At 40.3% G+C, this 20,965-nt stretch overlaps 1 protein-coding gene across 2 annotated transcripts in view; it reads right to left on the bottom strand.

Moving 5' to 3' along the window:
* Nucleotides 1–20,703, bottom strand: part of STAG1 (STAG1 cohesin complex component) — a 128,075-nt gene extending 107,372 nt beyond the window's left edge. The window contains exons 1-3 of one of the 2 annotated variants that reach the window (XM_062498991.1): nt 20,666–20,703; nt 13,091–13,193; nt 4,024–4,188 (exon numbers count right to left, since the gene is read on the bottom strand). In XM_062498991.1, coding sequence (XP_062354975.1) covers nt 4,024–4,188; nt 13,091–13,193; nt 20,666–20,694 — 297 coding nt within the window. In that variant the 5' untranslated portion in view covers nt 20,695–20,703. The remainder of the gene's footprint in view (nt 1–4,023; nt 4,189–13,090; nt 13,194–20,665) is intronic. The other variant, XM_062498990.1, reaches the window with a different exon arrangement.
* Nucleotides 20,704–20,965: the final 262 nt, after the last annotated feature.

The raw sequence follows: 20,965 nt of genomic DNA, 5'->3' as shown, positions 1-20,965 counted from the left end.
GATGTCATCTGGCAAAAAACACTTCTAGAGGGAGAAAAGAAACTCAGAGAAGAGAGAGCCATTTAGGCCACTGAGGACACAGACACCACAGTGGCCCAGAGGTGGGGAGAATACCTAAAATTTATTTTTGCCACCTTATTGCCTCTCTTAACTGCCACTGTCAGACACAGGCTGTTGGATTTTTGGTGCAATCCAGTTACAGCTACTCTGACGTTCCTAATCTCAAGGATCTATGTAAAAACACGTGCAATTCCTCCTGCATGAGGTCAGTATGGTTATACAGTCACTCTAACCAGGAATAAGTGTGACCTGCTGCCAGAGATGGCCTTCTCAAGGCAGGGTAAGCAGTGCTACAAATACAGCTTTACTTGGACAGGGAAGGAACCTCAAAGGACACAAATACCCACGTGCCAAGAAGTGCAGGTAAGAACAGTGAATCCTTGGGCATCCTTGATTTCTGGAAAGAAAAGGAAGAACTGGTGGCACAATGAAAAATGCCATTACAACACACTAACTTGGATACTTATCTTAAAATATTTGCTGGCATATAATGGAGCCATATTTATTCTGAACTATGTCTAATCAACACCAAGATCACCTTTTATTAGCTGAGCATAAGCAGAGGTAGCAATTTTTAAAGTTTTTTTTTTTTCCTCAAAATCAGCCTCCACTCTGTAGTGAGCTGTTAAGGGTGACTGGTAATGCATGGAATATTGCAGAGTGAACAGATCTGCTCATGCTTTGGCACTGAACACCTCCTAGAACTACTGATGATCCATTCTCTCTGATGGTCTGAGAGAACAAAACCCCTTTGCAGACAAGAAAGCAGAACACTTCTATGCTTGGTTTGACCACCAGTAGTACAAACTTCATTACAAATAACTGGTCATAAATAACTCGTGAGAAATTTGCAGTCTCAGTCCTAAACAAAATCTGATCTCATCTCAGAAGTAAAGTTATTTAGTTCCCTGTCATCTTTACATCAGGGTCACAGACCAAGGCTCACCCAAGCCTTCATTCCCACCAGCAGGCAGCTGAGCACGAGAAATGCTGATAGAGACCGTTCTGCTTATGGAAGCTCCAAGTATGGAAATGTACAGGATATAGCTGTCACCACAAAATTATATAACTAAAAATTAAATATATGGAAGAGATAAATGACAAAAGCAGAAGAGTATCATGTTTGACTACAAAAGCAAAAGCCACTGAAGAAGTCCTATGAATAGTTTTAATGGAGTAATACTTGAAAATGTACCCGCAGAAAGCATGAGAATAAGGTCACATCACACTTCATACACAGGGAGCTGCTGACAGAACAACTTCTGAAGCACTAACTGTACAAAAGGTTACAGAGCAAATGAAAAACACTGACAACCATCTGATACCAACTTAACGTGGGCATCAGACAGATTAACAGAGTTCAAGCAAGACATAAGCAGCACCCTGTGACAGAGGCAAAGATTTTATGCAAAGAGCAGTCCTAGAGTTATGTATACTTGAAATACAAAAACTTAAACTGATTTTATTTCCCTGGAAGAAGCACCTAGCAGTAAGCCTGAAGAGAAGTAATAAATGAATCCTGCTCTGAGAACCAAAATAGAGGAGCTTAGAAGAAGTGAAAATTGAATTCAGCAACAGACTTTTACGAATTGGCATCAAAAAGCCAGAAAAAATCTAACAACTAAAAAAAATTCTGAGCGCAAACATAAGGAGCAGATTGATCAGAAAAGAAAGCACATGATTTCCATGTAATCTCAGAATACATTAATTGAATTTTCCTGGCTCTTCATTGCTGGAAGCAAACTTAGGAGCACTAGAAAAAAAAATATGTTCATATTACAGGGAAGGGACTAAATATTGAGAAATAATATGTTTGGCGGAATACAAATATATGGCACCTGTTTGAAAACTGCAATATTGACAAAATTGCTAAAACTGAACGAAAACACCTGCATCAAAACTATGAAAAACAAAAATGCCAAGTATTTCTAATTTTTACATCAAAATCCCTAAGCTATTACGATACAATCCAAGTATAAAGACACTAGTAAGTTTGGTTGACAGAACCTTGGTTTCACATGAGATGACTGTCCAAAAGTGCAAGTTAAAAAATATTAAATCACATTTTGATTGCATTCTCTTTCCTACTATAAGGTTTCTTTAATTTTTTAGAATATTTTACCAAGAGTAAATTTTTCAAAGGTGCCCAACCAATGCATACTCCTGAAATTAGGGCTCAAGTTGTTTATGCCTGTTTGCACCCCAGGCCTTCAAATACTCTTGCCTATTCCTTTACTATTTGTGTATAATCTCTCCCCAGCTCAGATGGTGCTGTGTACTTTTCTCCTATATGCAAGCTGGGTACATGTTAAGCATGTGTGTCTATGCATATTTGTGGATACAGGTATGTATATGTGAACATGCAGACACACATCCACCTACACATGCATATACAAATTCTCCACTTCCCAAAACAATTTCTTTGTATCTGAATCCCAAAGGTTTCTTAATACAAACATGCAGACAATTTATTTTTTTTGCATTTGATCTGCAGCAGACTTGCCTGGGCATCTCATTTGAAATAGATAAAATGTATCAAAGTCAATTCCACATACACACAGTCATCAAATATCAAAGCAGTTGCCCATTCCTTTCCTCTTGGCTTCTGCAAATATCAATAACTCTAAGTCAACTATACTACATCAAGTATATTGTATATCCTGTACCACAGTAAAACCAGAAAATAGACTCCAGATGTTTCCTCAATTCCTGCCAAAAACAAAATTTGAAAAAATGCTGAAAACCAAACAAAGTTGGAAGCTCTGTTGTAGGAAAAAAAGGCATAAGGAATCTGTAGCTTTGTTAGGAGTAAATTTGTTCTGTCTTCACCTACAAGATAAGAGGGGTCAATCCTAAGTAAGTGTAAACACAGAAACTATGAAAAACAAAAATTCTCATTTGCTCCCTGTGTATTACATCTTTAAAATGACATCTCAGACTTTCCACAGATTTGGGACAGAAAATTTTCAACAACTTTCAATCATTTGCAACTTTTGGTTCCTCTGGGACTTAAAAGAGGCTTAGCTTTTAGCTATACTAAAAGTAATATTGAGAGTGGGCTTAAGACCAAATTTTCTTAATTTGTACTTTTCTCATGTTTGTCAGCATCAAAACAAACAGATACTGGGTTAAGTCCTGTGTTGTTGAAATGCAAAGTAAATGCTTAAACAGTCCTTCAGAGCAGGAATGACTGCTGGTTTTGGACTGTATGGGCTGAAGAGTGTTTTGGGCCCATTGTTTCTCCTTTGAGTATCAAAACCAAGAGCTGCAGCAGAGCAGCTTCCTAAAACCACACAACACTGTCAAAACCAATCCTCTGTGCAGGGTCCTGAGGTGCGACTCACCTGGCCCCACACATCCTGTAAAGACCTCTGACCTGATCAAAACATAAGGAAAGAAACATTTCTGGAGGCAACTAGGATGATCTTATTTATTTTACAATGAACAATATGCCTTCAGGACCTGTCAGTGTTCTCCCTCAAGACTCACTGGAAGTCTAGGAAAATAGTTCAGCCTTCACCTGCTGTCCTGATGGGGACAGTGGGAATGCAAGTTCCAGTGCAAAGGGCTCCAAACTGCTTGTAGAGCAGGTATTCTTGAAAACACAAGTGAACAAAAAAAGGCTTGGATTCATCATTATTTTCATGCACTTTTTGCCCATATAAAGATTGCTATAGGATACACTTTAATGAACTCCTTAATATCAACATACATTTTTAACTTGGGAGCAATGAACAAAATGATGGAGAATTTGAAACACATGACCTTCTGCCAGATCTCTCGCTCTTCAGTAGGATACATGAAAGCACTCTATCACAACCCACTCAGTCCTGTACTTTATCATACAGTCTGTTGGACCACAGCAGCCATGAGAAAATACTATTGATTACAAAAGCACAGCTTAGACTGGACTCCAGTCAGCATACACTGAATTGTGAGGAGGAACACAAGTAGATATTTTACCTGCATAGCACTCTTTCCCAGCTTAACCACCTCAAACAAAGTGACAGGCTCCCCTTCTCCATTCTGCTGGGGGTGGCCATTGGCTCTCCCACGACTCGCTCCTCGAGCTCCAGCGTCGGAACGCCCCTTGTCCGCTGGAGACTTCCGGGGTTTCTTAGTGGCAGACTGGGAAAAGAAAACCAGCAGAGGAAAGGTTTATTATAGCTATATCTGAAATCACCCAGCACTTCTTTATAAACTATCCACAAACACTACTTGGTTACACCCTCGCATACATTTATATACACAAAGATCAAGGGAGGAGCCAGCCTGGAAAGCATCTCCAGAGGTCAAAGCAGGGCCAGCTAGGAAATCAACCAGGTTGCTCAGGACTTTATCCAGTCAGGTACATAGAATTCTATCTATCAGTAGTTGTTAAGGGACTATTTAAAAGCCACTGCCATGCCAAGGTAAGTAGTGGTCACCCCAAGACTGTGGTGAACTCCCAGTGCTGGAGGTACCAGTTCGTGTCAGTCCCCATGTGAGTCTTACACAACACAGGCATTGGGAATAACTGGTGATCTTATCTAATGATCTTTCTAAGACACTAAGTTATTAAAAATACATTTGTCACATTAACAATCATTTTCTGTATATTCATTTTCATACAACTTTTATAAGAAACTGTGTACATAGTCAGCTCTTCAACTCAAATTACTGAATTTGTACAGCCAGATTTAGTAGATAACCATAACAGCCTCTTGCTTCAAGATTTTATAAGTTAAAACATTTTCCCTTTGAGTTTAAATTATTTAATGTAAATTTTCTCTACGTTCCTCCAGGTTTTAATCAGGTGGTATAGAGATCACCTGTCAAGACTCACCTACTGAACATTTGCTCTGAATTTAAGTCGCTTGCGAAACAGAAACAAACAAAAAAAAACCTGGTGAAAATAACATCAGATTTCTTACTTCCATACTCCGTTCATTCTCCCTACTGTGAGGCAAAGAAAAATAAGATCTGCTGTTTTACACAGAACAATGAAGCTATTGTGAGGAATTATGTTAAAGAAAACAACACACAAGCAACTCAAAAATTAAATTTTGGGCAATATCCTCATGGCACCGTTTACTCAAGTATATGGGCAGCTGACTTTCTATTAATGCTTTTAGTAAAGAACACAAAGTCAACATTTTCAGTCGCGTATTACAGTGCAAACACACTGAGAATTACTGCAGAGAAAAGAGATCTAATTTCTGGCAGAGATCTGGTAGAAGACAGCCCTTCAAGTCCAGCTTTCCCCATGCTTTAAAAGGGATCAGTGCCTTAAAAGAGGTGGGGCCAGAGGGCTGAAGCAAAGGGCAAGGTAGAGTGCAACCGCCTCTTGCAAATATTCAATTAAGGATTTGCACAGAAATGCAAGCTGGAAAGCTTAAAATAATGGTACAATCTCTGTGAAGTTTTCTGGATAACATTTGCACTTAGGATCAAAAGAGTATCTCCCTCAATGAATTTTTAAGTATGTGCAAAGCTGCCTGTAACAGCAAGAATATTATCAACATATGACATGTTCAAGTTCTACTGAGCTCAAAAGAGACACGTGATCATTATTTATTAAAATGAGAAAGAATTAGAAGTAAATGGACTCTTTTGAGATATATAATCCATGCACTTATTCCATCTGGGAGACAGTAAGCACTTCACCTAGCTACAAGGACTGCTAAATGAAAACTTGAATGCAAACTTATGCCCTCCACAGAAAGTAATGCAAGTCCCCTCTACAGTCAGTTTTTCCTCAATGTGTAATTGAAAGAGAGGCATTAAACACTGCAAGGATGAAGGGAAAAGAAATAAGAGATGGATGTGAAATGCACATATCCAAAGCTACCTTGTTAATGAAAGCAATGAGAAAAGCCACCTGTTCAAGTACCTGAGCATGAGTACTACAGACACAGGCTCAAAATGTGTAATCACTAGGCATATCAATGCCCAGTTTAAATTCCCTTTGTCAGGTATGCTGGGAAAAGTGAGGTGCTTTAACCCAGGCTTCTAGTCTGAACTGGAAGGGTGAGATCACCACCGAGCCTCAGAAGAGGCACAGAAATAACTGTCAGATGTACTTCTGACAAATTACTGGATAAAGCCAGATTCTTCAAGTCCAAGTAAATACCTCAATATCCTGGCCCTGAATTAACACCAGATATATTTCTGAGACTACTTGAATAAAATTTCTCTCTGGTGTAGATTTTCTTTTAAAAGTGAGAACAATCTCTCACAGCGGAGAAAAATCTTGCATCTAATAAAAGCCACTGTGTATCCAATTTGGGGTAGCAAAATCCAGATGCAAGATCTGTATTAAATCTTGCCTCTAGAGACAAAACAAGTAGATAAGACGCTCCATTCGGGACTGAAGAAAATCCAAAAAGTGAACTACCTGAGCTAGGCAAGGGTTAATATTGTCTTCAGGTGGAAAGGCACTAGGCAAAAGGGCATCTACCCCTCAGCACTTCCACCCAGCAGGCAGCTGGGAGGAAGCCCAAGTTCAACCTCACTCCAGAGTGTGAATATGAACAAGTCATATATAGGTCCACCAGCAACTGTCTGGTACTCTAAAGTTTTGGAAGCACAAACCACATGGCATTCCCTTAGTCATTAACACACAATATTACAATGCAGTTGTCAAACATTATTTGCACATAATGGCTCTGAATTTACAGCAAGAAACTTTGCAGGCCATGTTGACAGGCTTGAGCTTCATACAGGTTCCTGCCTCTGAGTACTAAGTTCAGTAGGAAATCCCACTCCAAAGAGACCTATCAGCCACTGGAATAACCTCCCCAGGGAATTTGGGGGCTCCTCAACATTGGGCATTTCAGATTCAGCTGGACAGGTTGCTAGGGCATCTTTTCTAGATTGTGCTTTTGCCAGACAAGGTTGAATGAAATGACCTGTGAGGTCCTTGCCAGCCTGGTATTCTATGATTCCATCCCAGGATGGAGCAAGTGAAGGAAAAGGCAGGCCTGGTACATCTGTAGAAATGTAGAGAAGACTCATTTATGATACAGAGCATCTGTGGCATATCTCCACAGGAAGGGTGCTCTTGGAAGTTGAGCTGCAAAAGCTAAAAATCTAAAAATTGTATTTGGCTTTGAGGATGCCAGGCACAGGTAACCATGCACCCCAGAAAAGAGGCACATGCACTCTCAGGAAAGGGTAATCCTTCTGAAAAAAAAAAAAATTCTCTAACACCATGAAGAGCTTCCACATAGAAACAGCCCTGCTCAAGGATGAGTGTGGCCCCATTAAACCCGACAGACTATCACTGATAGCTGTAAAATGAGATGTTTCATAAGACCAGAGTGAATTTGTAGCAGGTCTGCTCCTGTGGATCCACCAAGTGCTCATCAAGACACAGGAAAAACAGGACTTTTGAGTCAGAACAGGAGCAAAAATTGTGATTATTACACATCATTTTACAGCTTTCAGCCCTGAAGTAGGTGAATTAGGACTGCCAAAGGGAAGGATAAAGCAGCATGACAAGGTATGAATGCTTGAGGCTTTTTAATCACACCCCAAGAAAGGTGCTGCATGGAGCTGAAAGGCTGCAGCAGTTGCATTTGTGATTTCACTCCAAAACCCAGGACAGCTGGGCTGGTGTGGTGTCAAAATGGACTGAGGTGACAAATGACAACTGAAATTACTGATGATTTTTCAAATTACTGGCAACAAAAGTGAGGGTTTATATACACCAGCATTAGGAAATTCAGAAGTTCCAGAATACGCCACAGAAGCAACAAGCAAAAATGGCCAACTGATTACCTGTTGCTTTAAGGCTTAAATGAATACAAACAAGAAACAAAATACTCATCTTGACGGCAATTAAACTAAAATGTTGACAGTTCAGGATTTTGTAACAGATTAGCTACACAATACTTTTCCTTTCACATCTTTAAAATTATTGTGAAGAAAATAAAATGACCCACATTTGTAAAATCAAGTAATACAGTGAAAATTAGTTCACACTCTGCCAAAAAAATAAAAGTGCATGGTCATTTTCCATTAACTTTCCCCAAGCTGATGTGATGCATTTCATAAAAAAAGGCAAGTCCTCTGGAAGTCCTAGAGTCAGTAACTCCCCCTAACACACCACCTGAAAACAATTACCTGTATGTGCCTTCACATCATGAGTCACTTAGAGGAACATATACCCCATTTCCCAGGGAAGGTGGAAGAAGCTTTTCAACCTCCACTTGAGTAGACTGAAGGACTTGCCCCTCCCAAGGCACCAGCCCCTCAAGAGGCCCTGTGCTATATGCTCCTGTTAAGTGGAACAACGGTAAAGCTTGAGGTCTTCCTGAAATGATCCTGATTAAAAAAAAGATTACAACACATTTCATACCATCATCATGATTATCCAGGGAGAAGGTTCTTGGTTTCCAATAGTCCTGCAGACTGCTTTGGTCATAGGAACAAACAAGGTGCTGCTTGTGAAAAGTCTCATCCTACAAATAAAGACAGGTGCAGGTCCCCTAACACCCAGTGCATCCAGAGCTGCTTGAGCTGCAGCATTTGCAGTTTAGGACAAAAAAAGAAGAGGCAGTGGTGGGAGTCGTGGTGCTATTTTCCACCCTTATTTAAAAATTTAGCAAGAGCTCTAGAAGTCATCTTAAAGAATCAAGAGAGTATGCTATAAATGCTTGAATAACTTAAATTCTTCTAGCTGAGGCATTTACTACCAAAAAAGACTATTTCCACAGAAAAATGAAGAACAGATTAGATTGCCAAAAGTACAAGAACCATCCCATCAAAAGCTTAAAAGGAAAACTGCTAATACTACAGGTAATAGGATAGAAAAGTCTTCACAAAGATGCTATAGATGCATTGCATTTCTACTGAACTACAGACTCCCTTCAATTGTAAGGGACAGACCTAAATCATGAGGCAGGCAAGCTGAAACAGGACACTGATGTAAATCACACCAACCACAAACCTCCACTGCTATGAAAAGAAATTCTTCTAAGAGGATTCCTCCCTGTTATTAATCAGGACACGTATGACTTGGAACTAGAAGCAAAACTCAATCCCCTGCTGTATCTAACATCTATACTGCAAGATTAAATAAGGCCAGGAATCTGCTGCAAAGTTAAAATTCCCCATATGAATGCAAAGATAAGGCATTGTGGTCTGTATCCTCCATACCAAAAACTACAAAAGGACCTGAAAGCAAAATTGTACAGGCTTTGCTGGGGACAAAAGCATCAGAAGTGCCTTGCTTCATCTTGCTTTAAGAGGAGAAAGATAGGCTGTGGCTCTAAGTATGGGATGAGAGAGAAACCAGCAGAGATCTCCAAATTGCCACCTCTGGAACAGACAAACTGATGTTTCTCCCTGTCCTCTGAATTAAAGATCAAATCTGTCTACTCCTACTTCAAATATGAAACACAGTCAGGGATCTCCCCCACTGCCTCAACCTCCAGCAGCTGAGGCTTAAGCCAAGCTACTCCGAGCTCCTGGGAAGGTGAGGCCAGGTAGTTTAAAATAAAGCATGCCAACAATGCTGAACAGAGTGTTGATCCAGAAGAGGAGACAAAAAAGGATGGGTAAGTAACTGATCTGAGCCTGAGCTCACTGATGTAAACACTACACTGCACCATAAGCCCTTGGGCTTTCAAATCCCTTATAAAGAACAGGAGAGCACATCCATACCCATTTATTTCGATAATGCAGCAGACAGAGAGGGCATTTTGGCCAATATTAAGGACTTCAAAGAGAGGACTGTTAGAAGTCACTCATTAAACAGAGCCCCCAGACTGCATTAAATACATACCCAGATGATATCCTCACACATAGTATTACAAACATGTCCACCACAATACCCCACTGGCTGGACAGACCCAGCTTTTGGCCAATCACTCCATCTGCTCTATGAGACTCGGTGTTGGGAAGGGGACATGGCCAACAGCAGCCCCAGTCACTAGAGCAGGGCATGGCACAGCCCCTGCTAAACTCACAGCAAGAGCTGTGGAATTCAGTACAGTCAGGTTAGATTCTGAGACCTATTCTGCAAGACCAATGCACTTCATCTACTTGCAAATTGATTGTGTAGCCCACTCAGTCAAGTACTCATTTGAACAGTGTATGGAAGTAAAGGGGCTACTTGAAAGTAGTGTTTTAGAATGGGAGGACTTTGATTGAAAGGAAATCTTAAAGACCAACTAGTTCCAAGTTTTTTAGAAAGTGAAGGTACCCCCAAAGCATTACAGTTGTCTATGAACTGAAGAGGTATTTGCTACAAAAGGGAGTTTTTCAAATGAGCTCCATCTTCTTACAAAGATCTCAAATCTGCAGAGAATATCTTTCTTTGGGAAACAATCTGGAAATCCTCTTGCAGTAGTGTATCTTTCTGATAAAAGATCAAGTCCATTCCGTGACACTCAGCAGAAACCTGTTTAAAATACATACATATATTTAATGGAATATATTCTAAGCAGCTCTGTAATAGGATCATGAAGCACAAAGGAAAGTCCCTTTCCAAAAGAGGTCAGTATGTTTATGGCAGATGTGCCATGGTAGCTGTGATGGCATAAACACATCAGAAAATCAACATTTGCAGGAAGAGATTAAATCTTATCAGACCATACTATTTTAGTTAGAAAAAAATCCCAGCCACAGAAATCAGAAGAGCCTTTGGGCTACCATTCTTCAGGTCTGTAATAGAAATTAAAATCATCTAAGATAAAACTCAGCAGAGAAAAACATTTCTGAAATTAACTAAACCTTTTAATCTGTTTCACATTTGACAGTAAAGGTAGGTGGTACCTGTGAAGGAAACAAAAGCCACAGTAATGAAGAGTTGGGGGGGAAACATCAGAGCTGCACCTCGTGTAAGAACCAGGTAATTCACCTGAGGGAAGTGGCTGGATTAGCCACACAGTTTGCTAAAGCAATACAATTACCAAGTCCCTGACTTTTAACATCAAATAATGCTGTAAATTCAATTGCCTAGATTAGCCTTTCCAAGGTTTTTGCATTTCTCCTCTAGACACTATATGTTGAGTGGCTTTTTGCTTTTGGGGCTTTTTTTTTTTTTTTTCCTGGTAGAAGAACCAAGGGAAGAACCTAAGAGAGGCTGTGCAGTCTCCAGTCCAGCCTTGGTCTAGTTTTCAAAATCAAACTGGAAAAGCCATGAGCAATGTGGTCCGATCCCAAAGATGACCCCACTCTGACGAGGAGGTTGCAGTGAGATTTGCTGAGTTCCATTCCATAAACAACCATGTTGTTTTTCGTCTCTGAAACTCTTCCAGTCCTAAGATATGCTTTCCTGAGATTTTGGGATGGAGGTCAAATGGGAAACAGAAAGTAGAACTGAGCAAATTCTTCCAAATTTTGGCAAACTACAGTTTTATAAAGGATGTTGTATTTGTTTCATTCTCTATTTTCTTCCTCTAAATTTTAAGACTGGATTTGAAGGTTTTTGACTCCTCTTAAGCAGGAAGATGAGCTTCCACAAAATTCCCCGATTACCCCAAGGTCTTGCTCCTTCGCAGCAGCAGTCAGCTCACAGCCCATCACTTTGTGAATGAAGCAATGGCTGCTTCCTCTGACTTGTTCGGTCACTTGACAATCACACACACCTAATGAGCCTGGAGCTGTTCTAAGCAAAATGAGCAATTCCTCCCTAGAAACCTGATAGCAGGACCAGCACAGTGCTTCAGCAAATGTTCCCATAGGAGCTACTAATAAACTGAAGCAGAGGAATGAGAAATGCTTTTTGTAACATTCACCTTTCCCTTCCAGTGAGCGTGTTCTGGGTACAAAATAGACCTAAGTGTTGCTATAACTTAAATTCCTATATTGTGACAACATTTTGGGTTAGCAATCAGGTTGCATGAGCCTGCTTTTTTTTATTAGAGCTACAAAACCCCACAGATTTGCTAATGAAATTGTCGTAAGATAATTTTTCATTTTATTCTTTGCTTACAAGCTACATAAACAGATAAGCTGTTCTCTTTAAACACTTCTTTAAGGCTTGCTCTGAAGAGGCTTCATGTTCATGAACAGATCCATTTATCTGATGAAGAATATATGCATCATACAAAAGTGTTTGAAAGCTTTCAGAAAGGAAGACAACATGCCCAGAAAAGACTAGGACCTAAAATGTTGGCACCCTCAGTATGTCCAGAGACTGTGATGCAAATTGAAAACCAACAGTTAAAGAGGAATATGCTCATACTGTGAGTTTATTCACTGAGCAACACTAAGGGATCAATCAAACTCATTAATAACAAACACAGAAGTTCCCACCAAATCTTACTCCACACTGTGTACTCCAGGTGATATAGCCACAGGAACTAAACCAATCATCTTCAAGAACCAAGATGAAGGACAACATGACACACAGAACTTTCCCTTTATTTTCCAATGAATTTGCTATTTTATAAAAGAAATGAAAATAAAAGAGAAAGCCTCCGTAATACCCCACGTAAGAGAACTGTTTTCTGTATGTACCTACTGATAGACCAGCAGAGACAAAGACAGCCATATCACCTCCTGCACTAGGCCAGAGGATACACTCAAACTCCCAGTCTATTAGCAGAATGCAGTGTATGTCAATAACATGACTTTTAAATGTGTTAAGAGATTTTCTCAGGAAACTAGTAAATATCCTGCTGCAATTCTTCTACTCACATTAAGAGATTATCAGTTATAAAAGGATGGCTCAAATCTCATTTGTCACTTAAAGGCCCATTACAACTTTCAAGAAGAAAGTGGTTGTACTTACTGAGGTTATTCTCATAGCTGGAAGAATGTTGTAATGACAATAATAACAAAACCGTATTGTTCATGAAAGCAGCTAACAAAAGAAAAATTAATAGCTATTATGAGAACATTTTTATGTTCTTTTTTAAACACTCCAAACATTGTCTGCACATCAATTTGATAAATATTTCATACGAGAAGTCTTCATAAAGTCTGACACAGGACTCATTAAATGCCTATTTATGTGACCACAAGATGTTCAGATGAAAAAGAGTCTGCCGTCAATTATAAATAGATGCAAAACAAAACCAAAATAAATTACACATACTGGAGGCCTGCCGGGACGGCCCCTTTTTCTTTTTCCTTTGACTTCTGCTTCTTCAAGCTCACTGCCAGCATCTGAATGTGCAGTAGTTTCATTTGTAGAATCCCTAGGGGGGGAAAGACATTAAATAAATTCAAATGATTTGAAATCAACTAACAGTCTATAACTGACCAATTAAATACTCAGTCCTGAGCCAGAAAACAAATAAACAACAAAAAAAGTCAGCATTAAAAGGCTTTCCCCATTTATTCTGCAAACCAAGGAACCGAGCATCGCTGGCCCTGGCAAAAGCCTTCCCTTTTCATTGGCTGCACTGTCATTTTATTGACTGGAATTCTTTAAATTAATTTTCATTTGCAAACACATTACACTTCAAAACTGGCTATATTAACCAGCACATGCTCAATTCATCAATCCCACAATGTATTCACTACCAAGAACTTTCTTTTACTCTTTGTTGCTGCTTCTGAGCTGGTCCCAAGGCCCCAAGAGCAATGTGCAGTCCAATCCAGCTGTCTCATCATTAGCACAATTACACAAGGTTCCACACAGCTTCCACCATGCTCTCAGTCACACCCCAAGACAAGGGACTTGGGCAGCTCTTAATAAAGAGGATTCATGCTGACTGTGAAGCCCAAACCCTTTGATCTGAATACATTTGTAAGTTTTGCAGTTAGAAAAATATTTTCACTTGTACAAAGGAAAAGCTTTGATATTGCTCAACTCCTGTTAGCAGAGAAGCCCAAACAACAATTTCTCATTTGTTGCCATTTCAGATTTAAGACGTGATAAGGAAAAAAAGAAAATCCCCCACTTTTCATCACCCCTCCCAGCCAGAGGCACAGGTACTTCTCTGCCTTCCAAATACACGTGGCTGCTTGAAGAAACTCAGATTGCAATTGATCTTTTGAGGCATTAGATCTTGCCCAAGAGCAGCTCACATACAAAACCATATCTGTTACTGATTGGCTTTATTTTTACTGTGCAAGACCACCAGTGCACCAGATCGCTATAAATTTTCATTTACAATTAATCATGTCCTAGATTACTCAAGGATGGGTCAAGTGAAGTTATAATCATAGACTTGTTTAAATCCAAAATAATTTCCTTGAAGTGAAAGGAGTTCAGTTGCTGTACGACTTGTGCAAAGGGAAGGTGAAAACCAAACCAAAATATTCCATATTTTACAGAGCATCAAACATCAATGGTAGTATTAGTGATCAGCTCTAGAACAACTGAGACTCTCCAGCAAGCCAAGATCTACACAGATCTTCCACCTGTGTGGGGGTTATTTTGTATTTTGCTCTACAGATCAGGAATACTTCACAAATTTTTTTTATCACTAAGAAAGCCAGTTAATAATGCAGAAAAATATCATTGTATCAGAACTGGGAGTGTTCTCATACTCCTCTTTACTGACATTACTGTATTGTCTATGTCTGCTCTCACTTGAATAATTCTGCAGAACTACAATGAATTTCTAATATTAAGATACTGTTTTCTAACATTTTCCTATCTGCAAGCAGAAAAACACCAAGGGGTCCACAGAATCTTCTACAAAAGCCAGAATGCAGAAGAACACATATAAGTCTCTTTTACTGAAAGTAACTTCAGTGGATTATCTCTAAATACTCTATACACCCCTGAAAATCAGGCACCCTAGATGAAAAACCACTATTCAAGTGCATTTTAGTTCACAAATTACATGATTCTAATGCAGTACCTCTACAAAATATTGAAAATGCTACTTCGTTGTGATACAATTAAAAAGTAGCTTTTTCACTTCATAAAATATGAAATTTGAAAAACTTAGCATCAAGCTATGTATTTGGAAAAACACCCAAAAATGTAAAAAGCATAAAATCAAATAAAAGATACCCCAAACAGAGTTCAAAATTGTTTGGTGGATTAGGGCCACAGCAGAGAAAAGCAATGCAGTAAATACAGCTGAAAACATGCTTATGCAGATGGATGTATCCAGACTTCAATACCTCATCACACTGCAAGTCAATTTGACAAAAATTCTCATTGGCTCACAATGGCAATTTTAATAGATTTTCAATACAGAAGTAAGGAACCCCATAAAAATATTTGCTCCCTTCTGTTCCTGGAGAGAAATTAAAACCATTCTCTATTACTCTCACAAAAAAAACCAAAAAAAAACAAAACAAAACAAAAAAACCAAAACAAACAAAAAAAAACACAAAAAAAAACCAAAAAAAAAACACCCACCAAAGCTTTTCTTCTCTGGTCTGCTCAGATCCTTATTGGAAAAGTTTCAGGCACGGTGTATCTATCTAAACAATACCACCATTCCTGGGGAAACACTGTGCTTTGCTAGCTTATAAATTTGCACCCCTAGGATCATCAGGATAAAAATTTCTCTCTATTAAAAACAGATTTAGAAATCCTCCTGGGCAAACAGCTCAAATCCTTCCATTGAAACACCAAAGCTATATAAATAAACTCTACTACTACTTCACATGCATTTACTCCACAGAGAATTTGACTTTCCTATACAGCCTCAGTCCAGTCTAGCAAAACCTCCTGATAAATTTGTCTATTTAGTTCTGGAAATTTCAAATCTTTCCAAACACTGCATATGGAAGGAACAGTTAACTTATTAACCACCTATTATTTGCCTTAAACCTGATTCTCTTAATATTCTTCTGGCAAAACTTCTCTGATTTGCTGGAAGCCTCTTTGGCCATTTCACTTTTCGGGAAAAGCTTAATAAATTAGTACTAAGGGTGAGATTCATCTAATCTAAATTAGAGAAACACATAATTACAGAAAATCTTAACATAGAAGATAACCTCACACTAAGGTCAGTGTCTAAAACTGATCAGACAGTTTAAGTTTTATACATTTTGTTTTCTCTCCACTGATGATAAGGTGATCAAGACAAGCAACTTGAACATAAATGTTTCAAATTAAACAAAATAAAACATACCCTAACAACATGTGAGGAAGAAAGAAAACTTCTTTCCAGCCAAGAATGTATGTAAGGAGCAAGGGAAAAACAGCAAAAACTAGGTTCCCTTCAATCCTCATTATTTGGACTAGGGAGACTGGATCAAGGACAACCTCCAGTCTTTAGCTGGTTTCCTATGAAAATAAACATCATTTCAAGCAGCAAGGAATTTTGTTTTGAATCATCCAACTCCTTCCAGCATGGCTGTGAGCCCTTTCAGTTTGGGAGGTGATGCCTCTTGCTTCTGTCACAGCCCTGCAGTTGCTCTGGGTACACACACATGCCCCTTTTCCTCTCATTTCTGAACTCAGAGCAGCAGTACAGCATCTCCTGCCTGCAGATCCCTCAGTTTGTAACATTCTAACATTCAGGGAGACAAGCAGCTGGCCAGAATCCATCTCCCTCATTCCCTACACATCTCACAGAACTCCTAAGACATAATTTATCTGGTGGCAGTTATCCACATCTTAATAGACCAGAATTATCCCATCCTCATTCCACATGTGTGTGACTAGGCACCTGAGGGGGAAACTCTGGCTTAGTCATAATTTCATACTACAATTTGAAAGCTGTTGTGAGGGAAGATAATCTGGGCCTAAGGAAACCTGTCTCATTTAAGGAGAGGTGGAAGTGCCTAGAGCTAAACCTTTCCTCTCTTAAGACTGCTTTGAAATGACAGGGGCTTGAGAGAATTTGACAGGTGGGGAGGACCAACAAGACTGGGGTGAGCAGAGCAAGGGAGACAAGTGGTAACTCCTTTTCAGGGCTCAGGTACACCCTACTTTGCTTTCTGATTTCTGTGCTAACTAAAACATCCTAGACAAGTGGCAGCAATTCCAGGATCGCTTCTGAAAAATCCAGATACTATTCTGGAGTTATAATTACTAATCCTTTAAACTATCCATGTTAATGAGTAATTAACAGATTACTGGACAGCTCTTTACCATGTCATGCTTCTGAAAAACTTGTTTCCATTATCACAGTAAATTTCACACCTCTGTAAAACAAACTAAAATGAATTTACCTTTCTTCTACTATTCCACAAAGCACTACCTATACCATTTATATAACATGCCCCTTTAAAAACATACCATAGGAAAAACCCGTGTTTACGTATCAGATTTTGCAAAAAAATAAAAGAAACCAAAACACTTCTACAAGCTTTTATCGCTGTTGCTGAGGGGCTCGACATTCTGGCAGAGATAAATTCAGTAATTGCTATCACCAGATTCAGCCTTGTGAAAAAAAGCATTCATGAAGAAAAATGGCTAAATGCACAGGCTCATAAATCATAGATGAATCAGTTCTCATGGTTGATCTTCAACAATCTAAGGAGCAAACATGAGTCATGTCATTGAGAGAAGATTCATAACTGTCCATCAAACAGATCGAATACACCAGATGTTTTCTCCAAACATCTGAAACACCAATAAGTGAAATCTTGTCTTCACTGTGTTCTGAAGCCACTTCTATGAATCTAGAAAGGGTAAAGATTCTCCTTTCATGTTCCCTCAACAAGGAATTTGGGAGGGAATAGATGATATGGTCCTAAGCAACGTATATTAACACATCAAATGGGCTTTAGGATTGTTTGTTTAAAGAGGGTAGCCAAAAAGACGACAAAACATTACAAAAATGTAGAAATTATGCACAGGAATAGGAGATTATAATAATCCTTCAAATAATTAATTTAAGAGCTAGAAAGAAAACCTGGGCTTTCTGTGTGGAACCGGACTGTGTCTTCCCAAATCTGTAAATGTGTGAAGCTAATACCCCCTAGCCCAAAAATTGTTTCAGGTTTCCTCACCCTTAGCCAGCACTCTTCCTGATGAAAGCCTGACTGGAACCTACTGAATTAGAAAGTATCACTTTCTTTGATACTTCATCCACACTAGCCAATGTTCTGAGCCCTCAGGAGAGTCCCAAAACCTCTATGCGCACATCATGCTGAGTTCTTTGTGAAATGAAAGACCTCCTCTTGTTTATAAGCAATCAAAACTACATGTACTGTTGAGGATGACATCTCACCAAAAATTTGCAGGATAGCATTAAATGATTCCCAACTTTACCAGGAAAAAACACATTAATGTTTTCTTTCTCTCTTTGATTTGCTTAATATCAGTGGCTCTGACTACAGAACATGCTGGTATATTTAATGTCCCACAGGTTTCCCAACTGTTGTGTAGAGTTACCAAACTCATCAATATACACTTTTTAACCTTAAATTCTGTGATATTCCATTCACTTTTTAAATCCATCTGGGTTCTTGAAGTGGGAATGCAAATATCCCTTTCCCACCACAACCATCACAGATTTTCCTAGCTTTTTCTTCTTGGTATATTTCACAAACATTCCCTCACTTCTTGAATGTGGCAAATCCAGGAAATACAAACCAACAAAACGTTCTTCCACAACTAATCCCTAAGATAACAAGAACCCTCTCAGGCTGAATCTTGCACTCAGTGCTGCCCATCAAGGTCATCCCCAGCTTTAGCCCGTACTCATCCACAACTAAACTTTTTAAAAAAAATGTTTTAAAAATACAAGAGAAAAATGCAATGCAAAGTACGCTGTTATTAAGGGCAGACAAATTATTCTTCAATTGTCCAAAACCATTCAACTTCTTAAAGAACAAGACTCAAATCTTAGCTTGGAACACCACTCAACCATGATAAACTGAGGTTCCTTCACACCCTGAGGTGAAAAAAAAAACCCTAGAAAATATTAGATAGTTACCAAATGTACCTGGCACAGGTGCTTGGCACTGGCAGCAGGGTGGTCACGGAGGGAGCTCTGAGTGGGATGAAGGGCTCCGTGAGGGGGATGAAGGGCCCTGTGAGGGGGATGAAGGGCTCCATGAGGGGGATGAAGGGCCCTGTGAGGGGGATGAAGGGCCCTGTGAGGGGGATGAAGGGCCCTGTGAGGGGGATGAAGGGCTCCGTGAGGGGGATGAAGGGCCCTGTGAGGGGGATGAAGGGCCCTGTGAGCGGGATGAAGGGCCCTGTGAGGGGGATGAAGGGCCCTGTGAGGGGGATGAAGGGCTCCGTGAGGGGGATGAAGGGCCCTGTGAGGGGGATGAAGGGCCCTGTGAGGGGGATGAAGGGCTCCGTGAGGGGGATGAAGGGCCCTGTGAGGGGGATGAAGGGCCCTCTGAGGGGGATGAAGGGCCCTCTGAGGGGGATGAAGGGCCCTCTGAGGGGGATGAAGGGCCTGTGAGGGGGATGAAGGGCTCCGTGAGGGGGTTGAAGGGCCCTGTGAGGGGGATGAAGGGCCCTGTGAGCGGGATGAAGGGCCCTGTGAGCGGGATGAAGGGCCCTCTGAGGGGGATGAAGGGCCTGTGAGGGGGATGAAGGGCTCCGTGAGGGGGATGAACGGCCCTGTGAGGGGGATGAAGGGCCCTGTGAGGGGGATGAAGGGCTCCGTGAGGGGGATGAAGGGCCCTGTGAGCGGGATGAAGGGCCCTCTGAGGGGGATGAAGGGCCTGTGAGGGGGATGAAGGGCCTGTGAGGGGGATGAAGGGCCTGTGAGGGGGATGAAGGGCCTGTGAGGGGGATGAAGGGCTCCGTGAGGGGGATGAAGGGCCCTGTGAGGGGGATGAAGGGCCCTGTGAGGGGGATGAAGGGCTCCGTGAGGGGGATGAAGGGCCCTGTGAGTGGGATGAAGGGCCCTCTGAGGGGGATGAAGGCCCTCTGAGGGGGATGAAGGGCCCTCTGAGGGGGATGAAGGGCCCCTGCTGGACTGGGCTGGGCACCTACTTTGGGAGCATGAGGGGATGGAATGGGATGAAAGGTTGAAGGTGATCTGAGGTAAGGGCAGGGGTAAAAGGAACACCTGGCAGGTTTTTTATTTATTTCTCACAGTCACCCAAATCCTTTTTAATTAGCAATAAATTAATTTCCTACAAGCCAAGTCCATTTGGTCCGTTTTTGATTTCCCTGTCATTACCTCACCCATGAGCTTCTTCACTCAGTGTTCTCTCCCTGCCCTGTGAAGAGCAGGTTCCGGTCTCTGAAAGTCCTTCTTAACTCTACTCGATTTACTCCCCAGCTCCTCCTATTACAGACTTCTGCCCTGTTCTTCCCAGTAGCTCACTTTACCCAAGCACAGCCATGCTCCCATGTGCATTAGGCACTCCTATTTCCCCGCAGGACCAAAACATGTTCATGCCACTTGCCATCTTCAACTGCAGAAGGCAAAAGCTTTTTGCTCAATAAGTTCAGTCCACAGTAAGAAAGCACACAATTGGAATATACAATATGGTGTGAGAAAGTACACAACTGGAATATACAATATGGTCCATTATAACCAAAACCAATACATACTGCTGATATCTTACAACATTCAGAAGCATAAAAGTAGCAAAGACCTTCTTTTGCTTTGCACAGCAAAGTTACATCTCCATACATAGAAATATTTTTTAGATTGTTTTGCACTTTTTTACAGTTTTTCAGCACATGTAAACACAGAAGGCCTGGAACAGTCACGCTAACACGCACTTCTTTCAAGCTTGTGCTTTTATCCTCATGATCACCTCTCTGTTTACTTCAACCTTTTTAAAATTTGAAATTTTAAGATTTCAAATGTAGAGAGAAGCGTATACTCACTGTAGTACTGGCAAATCTGAAGTAATCATTTTTGCAGCAGTTTTGGAAGTAAAAGCTACATAGAACTTCTTCTCAAAGTTATTATGAGACAACTACTTGGAAACCTCTTTCATGAAAAGAATGTCAAAGTCCAGTCTGTAAGAGAGAGAAAAAAAAATTTAGATGTTACTCCAAAATAGCAATACATGCTGTCAACAAAAAAGGTCAGTTTTGAAGTAGTGTCATTAAACCACAAGAAATTTAGAATGGATGATCCCAAAACAGCTTATATTCTTGCATTGAGTTTTTCATTTCTTTTTA

This window comes from Cinclus cinclus, chromosome 10 (genome assembly GCF_963662255.1).
Source record: "Cinclus cinclus chromosome 10, bCinCin1.1, whole genome shotgun sequence".
Classification (NCBI taxonomy): Eukaryota; Metazoa; Chordata; class Aves; order Passeriformes; family Cinclidae; genus Cinclus; species Cinclus cinclus.
The sequence above is the reverse complement of the archived record's forward strand: the minus strand, read 5'-3'. Positions and strand labels throughout refer to the sequence as shown.